Consider the following 14,184-nt stretch of genomic DNA (forward strand, 5'->3'; position numbering starts at 1 on the left):
AAGTTTCACTATTTCATGTTTTGATCCCACAGAAAAGCTAATGTAGCACTGATTGCTACACTGCATCACAGCTTTCATACATATATCCTCACACTCCACCTTAATTAGGACCACCTGCTTCATTATGGTGTTCAGAATGCGATAAAGTGACAGCAGTGCAAAGAAGGCCCAAAATCATGTAGCTACAGGTCAATAGCTTAAATTATTCCCATCAAACAATGAGGTAAATGTGTGATCTGTAACTTTGATCATGTCATGGTAGTTGGTGCTAGAGGGCCTGGTTTTATTATTGGAGAAACTTTCCCACAGCAATCTCTAAGTTTACACAGAATGATTTGAAAAACATTGACCGTTCTGTGGGTGTGTGAGCCAAGTGGTTAAGGCATTGGACTACTGATAAAATGCTGCCACTGTTGGGCCCCTGGGCAAGGCCTTTTACCAATTTCTCAGTTGTCTAAATTGAAAAAAAAATATGTAAGTCACTCTGGATAAGAGTGTCTGCTAAATGCCAGAAATGTAAATGGGTGGAAATTCCTTGTTCGGAAAATGGCTAGATTGGTTAGAGCTGCCAGAAAGCATATAACTCATTCACTCTTTTTTCACTAGACGAAAGCATCTTAGCATGCACAAAACTTTAGACCTTAAGGTGTATGGGTTAAAACAGCAGAAGATAAACAGATTCCTATTCATATCAGCCAAGAACAGATATCTGTGGTTATCATGTGTTATCATTCTTGCTCTGCTCAGACTGGTCATCATTATATGTGTCACATGGAAATCTGGGGCTCAAAGAGAGACCTGGCACAGGGGGTTCTGTGACACTGCATCCCTCTTTAGGAACACGGCTATTTCCCAGTGAAATTGAAAAATAAAGAACACTTGATCTGGGTTCATTAAAGATCTAAATAATGATTTTATATGCTAGAAAATTATGGTTGTAGATGATAAACTGTATAAAAACTGTCAGACCTGGATACTTGCCCCAACATTAGTGGTTAGATAACATTCACTGTCATTTATATAACCAAAAATCAACAAATGCAGTATCAATATATAGAACTTGGGTATAAAAACCTTTAGATAATATACTGTAAAACACTCAAATGTTAGTTCTTTTAAATGTGTTATCCTTCTGGCAAATAAAAATATATTTGTATGCATTCAGTATATGCTTACAAATGTGTTCTTTTGTTACATACAGTGCATACAGATTCTGACATTAAACGAGACTAAGACTGTACTTACCATGCTGCTGGCAATCTGAGTGTTAACTAAACTGTATGACTAAAGATTTGAGACTTCTAACTTACCAGTCAGAATTGTAACTCCACTCAGAGATGCAAATGGAGACTTCTCACATCTCACAACCTGCTGTTTAAAATCCAGACTACTTATAATAGTTTGTGCTTTGTTGTTAAAATACTCACCATGCTAGACTGATACAACACATTTCTTTATAACACGGTGCATCATTTTTCTACAAGTCCAAGAGCAATCATCAATCAAGCTAAATGAAAAAAATATATTTGTCTTCAATGGTGAAATAAAACCAGCCCTTAATTACCTAAGATTTCTTATCCCCAAGATTCTTTGTTCACTCAGGTGTGCATAAGCTTTCTGAGCTCTAGCTACTGGAATCGAAAATGTCACGTAAGGTAAGAAATCCTTATCCATTTTGTTTGGAATGGAGCATAGCAGCTGGAGAAATTCTCCAAATCATTTTTAGGCACGTTTTACTTTACTTATGCACAATAAGAGATTCCTCAAACAAAGCTAACTAACAAAAGACATTCCCAGGTAAATCCTAGCTAAAAATAAACATGATATAGGGAAACTAAATAGAAATGTTTTTCTTTATTAATAGAGTCAGTAAGAAGCAAATCGTGATACACTGAACAGCATATTATAAGTGATTTAATTTTTTTTTTAAAATTTCTGTTATATATAACTTCTCGATGCATAACTACACTTCCAGACATTATTAATGAGAGACCCTCTGTTATGTTATGTTGAGTGCGCGTGTCAGTGTTAGTGGACAGAACAGAAATGGGGCGGGGCTTGTGGTTTTGTACCCGCCCCCTTTTCACTGCGCATTTATTTCTATCTGTACAATATTAACGCGCTGCGTGCAGCAGGAACAAAGCGCTGATCTGCTCACGGTCGTCTTTTCGTCTAGCGAATGTACTCGTCTACACTTGGGGGAGGGGGGATACAAGGGGGAGGGGGTTCAGTGGAAAACAAGGATGTGAATTCATAACGAGGAGGAGGAGGAGGAGGAGGAGGAGGAGGAGGAGGCTGGAAACCAGGAAGATGAAGAATATACAGAATTCATGAACATGAAAACTACGATCAGTAAATACAGCTGACACGTGAGAGCAATTTAGACACGTTCAGCCTGGTTGTCATTGACAACAATCCGTTTTGTATGAATATTTTAAATAAATAAAGCACGGGTGACACCCCCTCCATCCAAAACAAAGGTCAAAGTTCACAGGAAGCTGGGGGGCTGCCATTTTTCCCCCTGCTAACATGTTAGATGCTAAAACGAAGAGAGGTGGTCGTTGTTGTCGTTGAAAGCGGTTTTGTTTCTTTTTTTTTTTTTCCCCCCACAGGATTATTTTTCTTTCTGTTTATGTTCGTTAGCCTCTGTGTCACATGTGTTAGTCGTTGTGGTTAATGGAAGGCGGCATGGAGAGAACCGAACAGCCGTGGAGTTCTTCCTATACGTACCAGGTGAGCAAGCACAGCGCCGAGATGCTACACAACCTCAACAGCCAGAGAAAAGATGGAGGCAGATTCTGCGACGTGATCCTGCGCGTCGGAGAGGAAAGCTTCCCGGCGCACAAGGCGGTGCTGGCGGCGTGCAGCGAGTACTTCGAGTCGGTGTTCAGCTGTCAAGGCGACGGCGAGGGCAAAGAGCTCGAGATGCACACCATCAGCCCTAAAGTTTTCCGAGACATCCTGGACTTCGCGTACACGTCGAAGATCGTGGTGCGCTTGGAGTGCTTTCCTGAGCTCATGACGGCCGCCAAGTTCTTGCTCATGCGCTCTGTCATTGAAATCTGCCAGGAGGTGATTAAACAGTCCAACGTGCAGATCCTGGTGCCGCCGTCCCGCGGTGGAGACCTCAGCTTCCTGTCAAACGCCATGCACGCTGACGTGCCAAACGGCGCTGTGTTTACTAACAGGAACATCCTCGATAATGACAATACAAGCGCTCCGCCACCTCTGAGCAGCAGCAGCAGCTCCCACCCAGTCGGCCTCCCTGTGTCCACTTCAGCCTTCACCACAAACCCGGTAAACGGCGAGGCCTCTCCAACCTCCAAGCGTGCCAGAGGACGGCCCAAGAAAGAAGATCCGCCAGCGCCCGGCGTGTACAATAGCGGCACGACTGACGACAATGAAGCTCCTTTTTCTGCTGGTATTTGTGGTAAAATGTTGAGCGAAAATGATGTGCAGCTCAGAAATCACCAGCAGGCCCAGCATGGGTCCGTGGGCGCAGGTGGTGAGTTAGTGTCCGTGGATACCGCTGTAACGGCTCCACAGACTCAGAATTGCGTGCAGACGGACGGGAGCCGCAAACGGGAGAGGACGAGACGACATGTGGGCTGTGATCTGTGCGGGAAGGTGTTTAGAGACGTGTATCACCTCAATCGACACAAGTTGTCTCACTCCGGGGAGAAGCCGTACGCGTGTCCTGTGTGTGGCCTGCGGTTCAAGCGCAAGGACAGGATGTCTTACCATGTGCGCTCTCACGATGGAGCCGTGGGCAAACCGTACGTGTGCCAGAACTGCGGAAAAGGCTTCTCCAGGTGAGTTGTTCTGAACCTGACTTTGGCCCACAAACCTTGTGAAAAACACTCCCTGTATCAGCTGCACCTTACAGGTTGCTACGGTGTGTGAGTGAATCAGTTTGTGTGTTCTCTGCAGGCCAGACCACCTTAATGGACACATCAAGCAAGTGCACACTACAGAGAGACCTCATAAATGTCAGGTGAGTGTGAGAGAGCACTAGTCGCAGAGTCTGTAAATGTTGTTCAAGTGTTATGGACACACGCCGCAGAATCTTCTGTCAATGTTCATAGTCATCATCCAAGATAGAAAACTTTCACCGTGACATCGATATGGCTTCCCTTCTTATTTCTGCAGATTTGTAATGCGTCATTTGCAACACGAGACCGGCTGAGGTCTCACCTGGCCTGCCACGAGGATAAAATCCCATGCCAAGTGTGCGGCAAGTTTTTAAGGGCTGCTTATATGACAGACCACCTGAAAAAACACAGCGAAGGACCTCACAACTACTGCAGTATATGCAATAAAGGTAATACTCGTATAGTATTATAATGTGGCTCACATATTCTTGATAATTAAATTCATTGACATTTTTTCTTAAAAGTGCAATTATCTTTTAAATTTAGACACAGGTTAAGCCAATGTTAAGTGTTTGGTTTGATAACTATACATTTGTGAAAAAGTCCTAGGGGGCCTATGACTCCATATGCTATATAGTAGGCATCAGCCAACAGCAGCCCACAGTCCTTATCCAGCCTGGAAAATAAAAAAAATGGTGTGAGACAAACTGCATTCCAGATCTCTGATCATTTTCAAGTGCAGATTTTGTGTACAATTCAACCTTGGGGCAAAAATTATATAAAACGCAGAAAGCCAGTAGCAAATTATTTGGAAACAATGGAAGCACATATGCAGACCTTCAGATGCACAGTGGAGAACGTTTTCATTGTAGCAGTAGCCCTGGAAACATGATATATAAAAGTGCTTTGACAGGTTATAGATTATCAGGCGTTATCTGGGAGTAGAGAGCATACCGAATAGTTTCTTTGGGTTTTAATGCTTTGGGTTTATTAGATTAATAAAAAGATCAATACTTTAGATGGGTTTATAAGAGAACTAGATGACTGACTAGCATCCTGCACATAATATCAGAATTTTGTGGCGGGAAAAAAATCAGTGAGTTTTATATGATCTAAAGTTAGTGATCAGTGAATTAGGCCCAAGTACTTTCAACCAAACAAGGTCTAGCATGACATTTATTAGTGAACGGCCAAGAAATAGTGAACATATAACTGACATTTATGCTTAACTATTGAAATAGCCAATTAAAAAAACTATGGAATTTATGATGTATTTGTGGAGATTGACTAATGACAAAATGCTGAGAATATGGCAATTCAAATAGACTCAAAGTTTTTAGTTTACCGGTGATAAACATGGACTAATTTGCTTGCATTAGTGGCATTTAACTATGAGCTAACATTAGTAAGCATCATTTTGTACATGTCTATATCTAAGTCTGCTGTTCTGTTATGCCAAAAGATCCATGAATGTGAACAGAGGCCTTGATGGTAAACTTGAGTCCCTGAGTCCATCTGAGTCCTGCCTTTTTTTGTAAATACAATATATTGTAGTATATAGGTAATAGCGTACCATAACAGGTAGAGCAACGGAAGGGTGTCGTTGGGATGGTAAGAGCACATGAGGGTGTTTCTACTTTGCATATTCATGCTTATCCATAAATCCTTGCACTTTTCTGAGGGTATAAATACAGAGTCTTTTTTAGTATTTTCTTTGGCATTAAACCGTAAAAGATCACTGTTTAATTGTTATTCTAGATTACTGAATGCCAGTGGGCTGTTGCTATTAGTTTTAAATTTTTTAATGGTGTTTATTTAGAGCAAGAAGGTTATTTAAATAATCTTTGTTTTCAGAGGAAAAAAATCGGATCTTAAAACATATAAACATTGTTTCTTTGTTAGAACTTGTGTGCAAAAAGTTGATTCAAAAGATGCATCTGAAATTATTTCATAGTGGAGAAATAGGATTAAAGCCAGTTTTAGCGAGTACATTCACAACAGTCTATTAAGATTAGTTGTCACACTGTACAAGATGCTCTTTATATAAGATACTGTGAAGATCCTCTAGGGCTGCTTTTAAAGAAAACCACTATGTTTCGCTTACATCATCTATAAGAGTGATCTGTACAGAATATTGTCACATGAGTAAAAATATTCTTTGAAGTGACTTGAAGTAATTAGGTTGATGTGAGTTTTTTTTTTTGTTTGTTTGTTTGTTTTAGAAAGTTTTGCTTTTTTCAAAAAAGCCCCTGAACTACATACGTTTTCTGAACTACACACATTACATTGCTACTGCTGTATTTCTAGCTGTTTTATATCTGTTTTAGTTGAGTTTTATATTCGCATCCTACTATTACTGTCAAGCATCATTACTGTCAAGACAACCATCATTGAGATTTCGCTAAAAATAATTTTGACACTGCCAGAACTAAGTAGTCGTCTGTCTGTTGTTGCTGTGGTACAAAATTGGCTGCTGTGACGTATGCAACATTTGTGTTACATACACAACACTGTTCCCAATCACAACCAGAAGTATTCTTTTATCATGCGAGAGATGATTTTTAATCCGTAGCCGCAAAATGGTATAAAAATATTGTCTGTCGTGCAAATTATTAGAGTTTGAGGATGTAGAATGCACCAGCTGTAGCTACAGAACCTGCATCCTGTACTGGGCTGTTAACTAGTGTACCTAATGTTGATTTCCCAGATTGTTTTACTGTCTTATGACGGGCTTGGCTGCTGTCTCTGATGTGAACTAGCTCAGTAGAAATTACTTTGTTGGCTAGCAATGTGCTAATGTTACTTAAGGTACAGTCACAGTAACTGCAGTCTGTCATGGTATTTTAATAGTAACCTGTTGTTGCAGAATAGCATTTCTAACAATCTATTATTTAACAATAAGGTGTTTTAAGGTGTACTTTAATAAAAGCAGACAGCTCCACCATGTCCCCACAGTGAAATGCCCTTAAGAAAACCTGGGGTGAATCTCAATCAGCTCCCTAGCTTGTGAATAAGAATTGTTATACATATTGGGATACTAATGACTTGATTTCTGGCGGCATGATTACTGGCAGTTCTCAATATCAAACAGGGCTGATATCTTTGTGAAGCAATTTATGTTGCTTAAAGAACATTATTAAAAATACTTTCTCATACATATCCTAGTACGTAGCTAGTGGATTTTTTTAGTGAATACAATGCTATCATTAGTCATCATTTAGGAGCTACTACTCTGCTTAGTTACATTTGGAGAAAAGTTGGTTGAGATTTCATCTTCCATATTTTTCCCCCTGAAATTCAATAGAAAATGTGACGGCATTTCCAGTAAGGCAACATAGTGAGTATCAGTGCAATCTAATTTTTGTTGTACATCCCTTAAAATGGCAGACTCCCTGATTAGTGCCCTGTCTACTGTACTAGGGAGCTAAATTAGACGGGCCCCTGGCCTGTGCTCGGACTTAATTGCCAACTCCTGTTCTACGGATTGCTAGTTCATTAGATACCTGTAAACAAACTGTTAAGTCTTTTGATATGGGTTCAATGCCTCTTTCATAATGCGTAATCAGGAGATATCTTATCTTATTGTTCAACAAGTCTCTTCTAGTTCTATTTCTCCCTTCTGTACCTTCTGTTTTGCTTTTTGCTCCTCTTGTCGGTCTCAGGTTTTTCCACTGCGTCCTACCTAAAGGTACATGTAAAAACGCACCACGGCTCGTCCATGCTCCCTTCCTCCACAGTTCACCAGTTCCTAGAGCCGCGTGACAACGGGCCGCAGATGCACAACGGCGCTCCCTACCACTTAGGACGCCAATGCGCAGTGGAAGGCAAGCATGCCTCTGTGTCCATGCCACTTGCTTGCTCACTCTTTTCACCCTGCTTCTAAATACTGCATCTGCTTGTGTAAAAACACCCCCAGCTCACTCACTCACATTCACTCACTCGGCCCATACTGTTGCGCTAGTTTATCACTCCAGCTTATTTCCATCATTCTTCTCTCTCAAATTATGAGTAGGGTTTATTAAGGAAAGACAAGTCCTATTCTTATATTTTAGAGTTTCTGAAAGTTGTTTTCTTTCAGTAGAATGATGGAAATGTTTTTATAAAGCGAAGCTCACGTGGTGCTGTTCATCCTGAATCAGGATTTATGGCGGTGCTGATATTTAAAGCTTTGGTGGATCTGAGAAATTGTGATTGAATTATTGAAGTTGTTGGAGGAGGGGGAAAAAATTCTAATATTGAAAGCAGTAATATGAGATGCGTGTATTCCTTCATGCCTGATTCATAATCCATCACATTGAATAAAATCTTTTTCCATATCAATTGGATCATTTCGTCCATCAGTTCAGATGATTCTAGTCGGTCTTCCATTTACATTGGAAGTCTGGCTGGAGCATATGGGAATCCTGTGGTGAACTGTTGATAAAATCTGGCTGATCAGCTGATTCTAGCTACTGCATGTATCTTCATGTACTGCCACAGTTTGCTTGTGCTGTATCAAGTGCACATTCAAGTATGCAGTGTTCTGTGGTTGATTGGCCAAAGCTTTAAAAAAAAAAAAGATCTCACTTGCAGGCCTACCATCATTGTTTAGTATGGAAGACTGTATGTTAGCATGGCGAAGTAATCATACCTGTTGCTTTTTGTAATTTCCACCACATTCTGGCTAAGCAAGCATTTCTTGGCAATCAGTGTGCATGTTGTAGTTCAATATGTGCAAAATATTTGGAAATCAATGGACCTTTTTTCAAGTAATTATTGCCATGGAAACTTGCAGCCTGTTGTTGGGGTGTGTTGAAATTATGCTTAAAATGCCTTAGTGTTTTCATCAGTGATGCACTTTGTGTCTTAATTACTAAAATAAATTTCCAATTTGGATGTTTAATATGTTGTCCAATGTGCAGTGGTGGTAGTTTGATTTTAGTGTTTATTGTGTTGATGAATAAGTCACCAAACTTTATTCAGTAACAAAAAGAAAGAAAAAAAAATCCACCCGTCTACTCAAAACACAGGACGAATATATAGAGAATAAAAACGAGACAAAAAAAAGTCATATCTGCCTGAGTTACAAGTTTTTCTCTCTCCATTTTGTGAATGTAAACTGTATGGCCAAAGGTATGTGGACACCTGACTATTACACTTATGTGGGTCTTCTATAAACTTTCCCCACAAGGTTAGAAGTTCACAATCATTGTAGGCTATTGCATGATTTTTCTCTTTACAATAACTAAGGTTCTCACACCTGTTCTGGCATGATAATGCCACTGTGTACAAAGTAAACTCCGTGAACACATGCTGTGCTAAGGATGGAGTCTTGCAGAACACACGGAGCCCTGACCTCAATCCCACACAACACCTTAGGTATAAGTGAGTTCTGAGTTCACCGAGTTCTTCCCAAGTCTCCTCACCCAACATCAGTGACTGACCAGATTAATTCTTTCGCAAAACTGGATAGTTATGCTCCAAAATCTAGTTCATAACACGAAGCGTTGGATTTATAACAGCAAAGGGGGACTAGGTCTGTAATGGATGTTCAAAAAGCACATATGGGTGTCATGGTCAGTTGTCCAATCATATAATCAGTTTGATAAGTCATTAAATTAAAACATGTTCAGACACACAGGCAGACATGTAGTAGAAACCCCTGTGGATGATTGTAGCCTGTCCTCTCTGATGGAGGAATGCATGCCACCACTTCTTTGTTGGAGAAGGATTCTGTAGAACTCTTTTTAGTAGCATCAGCTGTAGTGGTTGAAGTTTTTTTTGCAGTATTGTTAGACTTGAATAGGACAGATCTTACTAGGTAGATTGGAGTAGCATACTCACCAAAGTAACAAAATGATCCTTTAATATACTGCGTACATTTGAATGAAGTGCAGTTTAAATGCACTCACTTCTTTATAATAAAAAAACCTCCACATGTATTTTGACCACTGTACAACTTTGATTCAGCTAATGCAAATTAAAGATGATTTTTGTGACAGCAGTGTGTTTCAGCAATTAATTCCTAGAACCACTGTAGTTTCCTAAAAAAGAAATAAAATTACTGGAATGATCGCTTGATTATTTATAGATGAACTCCAACAGGAAGTCTGCAGGTTTGGCAAGTAATGATGGAAAAAGATTCATTCAGTAGAGTTACCCAGATGGTGCATCAATCTAACCAGTCTGTACATGAATCCATGTGAAATTGATGTCAGTCTGACTGTGTTGACAGTAAGTGTCCACCCTGGGATCTCTGTCTTTCCTTTGTTTTTACTTCTCATGTCCTTCTGCTCTCCCTCATTGGGACGGTCTTTGATGGTATAGACCTTTGCACCAGTCGCCGGATTCTGATGCCCTTTCCTGAGGCAGAGGGGTGTTTTCGGGGGTTTTCAGGGCCTGCAATTCTCACTCAATCGGGCCATCCTGCCCTCGGTGTACAACCTGAGCTGTGGGAGCGGCACTGTGGCGGAGTACCAGGCCTCCCACTGCATGCACCTCTTGCAGGTCAGTATGGGCCAGTCGGAGAGGGGTGTTGGATGAGCCTAATACTGTTCACACAACACAATGAGAACTGCGACACCTCACAGCGCAGTAAATAACAGTTACTTTGCACTTTTCAAAAGCAGTTGTAACCGGTGTTCTCAAAAACACAACCAGACAGACATGGACATAGACAGGCAAACAGATGAACACACAGTGAATCAGAAGGACAAGCGGAGAGAGAAAGAAGATGCTCACACATGTTGAGAGAAACAGACGGGCACATGGACACAGGGAGAAAGAGGTTTGACGGATACTGAGTCAGACAGAGAAAGGGAAACCTAGAAACAGAGATGACAGAGAGACAGATGCACAGACACAGAAAGAGGCACAGACAGACGTGTGGACAGAAAGACAAACATTATAAAGTCTTTATTTGGAACGACCTGACCTGTTGTTCGTAGCTGCAGATGCACCAGTACATCACTGGAGCTGCTTCTCGGCCTAGATCACGTGGGGGAATGGGAGTCGTCCATTATTGCTAGTCTGAGTATCCTTCACTCTGCACAGTTTGCAGAAACCCAACATTTTCAATTACTGTTTTGTTTACAAAATTAAAAATAATGCCATTGCATCAACACACAATAAAGCACTGTCCGTGCACTACATTTACATTTACGGCATTTAGCAGACACCCTTATCCAGAGTGACTTACACCTGAGCAACTGAGGGTTAAGGGCCTTGCTCAGGGGCCCAGCAGTGGCAGCTTGGTGGACCTGACTAGACTACACTAGAACTACACTACACTAGAACAACCAAAGAAGGAAACGACACTTACTGAAAAACAAAACGTTCCTCAATAAGAAGAGTTGAACTCTCTCTATATATTAAGATTATCCTTGAATAAAGCATTGGCCATCTGGCTGTTCTCTAGACCCCACTGTGTTTAGGTCAAAAATCAATCAAGCCTGATCAAAGGCAAATTGACACTGGCACTGACACATATGTAAGAAGGCGAGATGTAGAAATGTAGATATGGGTAAGTAAAGTACTATTACCATTTACTATTACTCATTTTTTGACATGCAACTGTTTTATTAAATTGTTTTTCACATATTCTTCTGCACTTAGTAAAGGTTTTAGTGTCTGTGAGTAGTTCATCTACACGTTTTACTTAATGTGAGATGCTTTTGCTCTTTCCCTGTCCCCATTCTTCACGTTTATCATGGCCTCACTTCCTACATCTCACTCTGTGTTTCCCCACAGACGGGCAGGAAAATACTGGGAAATGCCCCCATCAGGATTCTGAAGGTTCAGATGCTGCATTTGGGGACCTTTCTAATGGAACAGAGCTCAAATTGGAGCATAAGGCTGAGGACAAGGAGCTTGAGGTGACCTCGTTGATCTTCAACGGTGATACCGATGGCACAGCAACCACACCGTGCGGCTCCAAACAGAAGACAGATATAGAGAAGAAGTTTGCTTGTGGCCAATGTGGCCAGACCTTCCGCACTAAATCCTACCTCAACAAGCACCAGCACCGGGTGCACAAGAAACCCAGCGGTACAGTATCCAGTCTCGGAGATCTGGGTTCTCCGTTCTCCCCACAGCAGAACATGTCGCTGCTTGAGTCATTTGGTTTCCAGATTGTCCAATCAGCTTTTGCCTCATCACTTGTGGACACTGAGGTAGGGAGCAATGCTGTAGGCTTAGGGGACAAGTGAACACTTGGAAAAGGGGATAAATTTGCTTTTAATTGATGTCCACAGCTTTGAGTGGAACTGCTGTTCTACATTATTATCATCAATGCCATTGTAAACTATTGTCTTATGTGTTGATTACTGTCTACCTGTCAGTTGGTTTAATCTTAAGAAATGCAAGTTTGCCAGTTTATTTTCCATTCTTGCTGACATGAAGCAGTCAATCATTCAGCAATGAATATTTTCAGTGTATGGATTAGTAAATCATCACCCAGAGCCTATTAAACCCGCTGAACTGATTCACATTTTGTGTGGATACACTTAAACAAAACATCATGGGAAGCCCCAAGCTCTGAATTTGCTTTGTTATAAAATGATGATTAATTTAAATCTTGTTCCCAACACTATTTTCTTTTTATTTCGTTTTGAATCATGAACATTTGCAAGATGGATTGTACGGTGTCATGCAAAACCGCATACGAATTTTGAATCTTTAACAGGGACCAATTTCAGGTATGGCTGTATGATATTACAAGAGATGAAGAGTATATTTTATTAACTTATTGATTTTGGTGTCCCATCTCCTTTGGTAAACTTTAGATCTGTGCTGTGCTATTTTGTCTTTGAATTGTGTGTTTTTGAGGAGGCCAGGAAGAGTGTGAGTGCGTGTGTGTGTGTGTGTGTGTGTGTGCGCGCGCGCACGCACGTGTGCATCATGATCTCTTATTAAGAGAATGTAATGTAATCAGAGGGCTTTTTAAGGTTTTTTAATATATCAGGACTTTTTTTTTTGAGAGGGTCCAAACATTCCTGCTTAACTTAAGAATTCCTATTCATGATGTGTATATAATGTTCACATATGTAAGAAATATGTATAACTTATATATAGCCAATATTAAGTTGTTTATTATGTGTAATGGGGCTATGTGTATATAACTTCTCTTGGCCATTATGGTTGAATAGAAGCTTCAATAGGCATATGTTTTGAGGTTGTATTCAATTGGTTGAAGTAAATTCACACTCTTATTATGCTTTAGTGGTGTGATCATATAAACCTTTTTTTGTGGCATGAATAAGCCACCAGTGTGTCAAAATTCCTATTTTTTTTTCTTTCTCTTTTTTGATCTTATAGACCAACAATATACTGTAAGTACTCTGAACAAATATAATTGGGCAGTGATTATGATGAGGAAAAAGTGTTATGCCTGTGAAAGGCCTGCTTTTTGTGCTTATACTCTATTTAAAAAAAATGTTTCTATGGGGAAACCTTAAATGCTTTATGCAGAGCCCAACAATATACCATTTACCCTATTGGACCACGGTCAAAGTAGAATACTTTGAAGAATTTATATCTTGTGCTCTTGGTGTTGATGGTGGTGGGGGTGGGTGTGTGTGTGTATGAGAGCACTAACTTTTAGATGTTTGAGTGAAGTTTTCAAAGATCATGCGAAGTATGATATTTAGCAATTTATATTTTTCAGTTATTTATTGTTTTGCAAGACGTTATTTCTGACTTCAGCCCATGTTAGCTTGAAACTGCATTATCTCCGTTTTATTTCTACACATCAGTCATTAATTTCTAATTTATATTTAAAATGCACCCTTTTTTGGTCTGCAAGTGTAAATGGAGAAAGTATGCAACTACCCAGGATTCCTTTCTTTAACATTGTTTTAATCTTCTAACTGCCCCTTCAAATCCACCTGATTTGTAATTGTCAAGCTCACTTGCATCTCACTGTTAGAGTTCACCCCTGCACTCTAATCTCTGCAGTTAACCATTATTTATGTAAAAGATTGACATGGCTGTTTGGGACGGTTCTGTAATTAAAATACTGATATGCCATCTCTTATGTTTAGTGGCATATTATATCACTGGAAATGTTTTTTTTTTTTTTATGTTACGTTTTATTTGTACTCTGCTTATGATTTTATATAACCGTATGTTGCAAAGTGCCTTCCCAATACTGATTGTGAATGGGTAGGAAAATCTGTCATTAAAAGAACCATCTTAAGAATAACCATGTACATAAAGTGATTTGCAGTGACACTTTTGTATAAGGACATGCACATAGAAAGAAAATGTACATTTGTATGTATGTTTGTTATTCTATCTTTTGTTCTCTGACAAAAAAAAAAGTTTCTTTGCAATT

The 14,184-nt window shown here is 40.0% G+C and overlaps 1 protein-coding gene across 3 annotated transcripts; it reads left to right on the plus strand.

The window, feature by feature from the left end:
* Nucleotides 1-2,274: 2,274 nt before the first annotated feature.
* Nucleotides 2,275-13,115, plus strand: patz1 (POZ/BTB and AT hook containing zinc finger 1). 3 transcript variants are annotated; one of them, XM_027146453.2, is made up of 6 exons: nt 2,275-3,812; nt 3,931-3,994; nt 4,150-4,321; nt 7,535-7,696; nt 10,179-10,358; nt 11,601-13,115. In XM_027146453.2, the coding sequence occupies exons 1-6, from the start codon at nt 2,677-2,679 to the stop codon at nt 12,056-12,058; spliced, it is 2,172 nt and encodes a 723-aa protein (XP_027002254.1). In that variant the 5' UTR covers nt 2,275-2,676; the 3' UTR covers nt 12,059-13,115. The 3 variants fall into 3 exon arrangements, with proteins under 3 accessions (XP_027002254.1, XP_027002255.1, XP_027002256.1); XM_027146454.2 differs by lacking the exon at nt 7,535-7,696; XM_027146455.2 differs by lacking the exons at nt 7,535-7,696; nt 10,179-10,358 and having other exon boundaries at nt 2,277-3,812.
* Nucleotides 13,116-14,184: the final 1,069 nt, after the last annotated feature.

The sequence above is a fragment of the Tachysurus fulvidraco genome, chromosome 5 (genome assembly GCF_022655615.1).
Source record: "Tachysurus fulvidraco isolate hzauxx_2018 chromosome 5, HZAU_PFXX_2.0, whole genome shotgun sequence".
NCBI classification, from domain to species: Eukaryota; Metazoa; Chordata; class Actinopteri; order Siluriformes; family Bagridae; genus Tachysurus; species Tachysurus fulvidraco.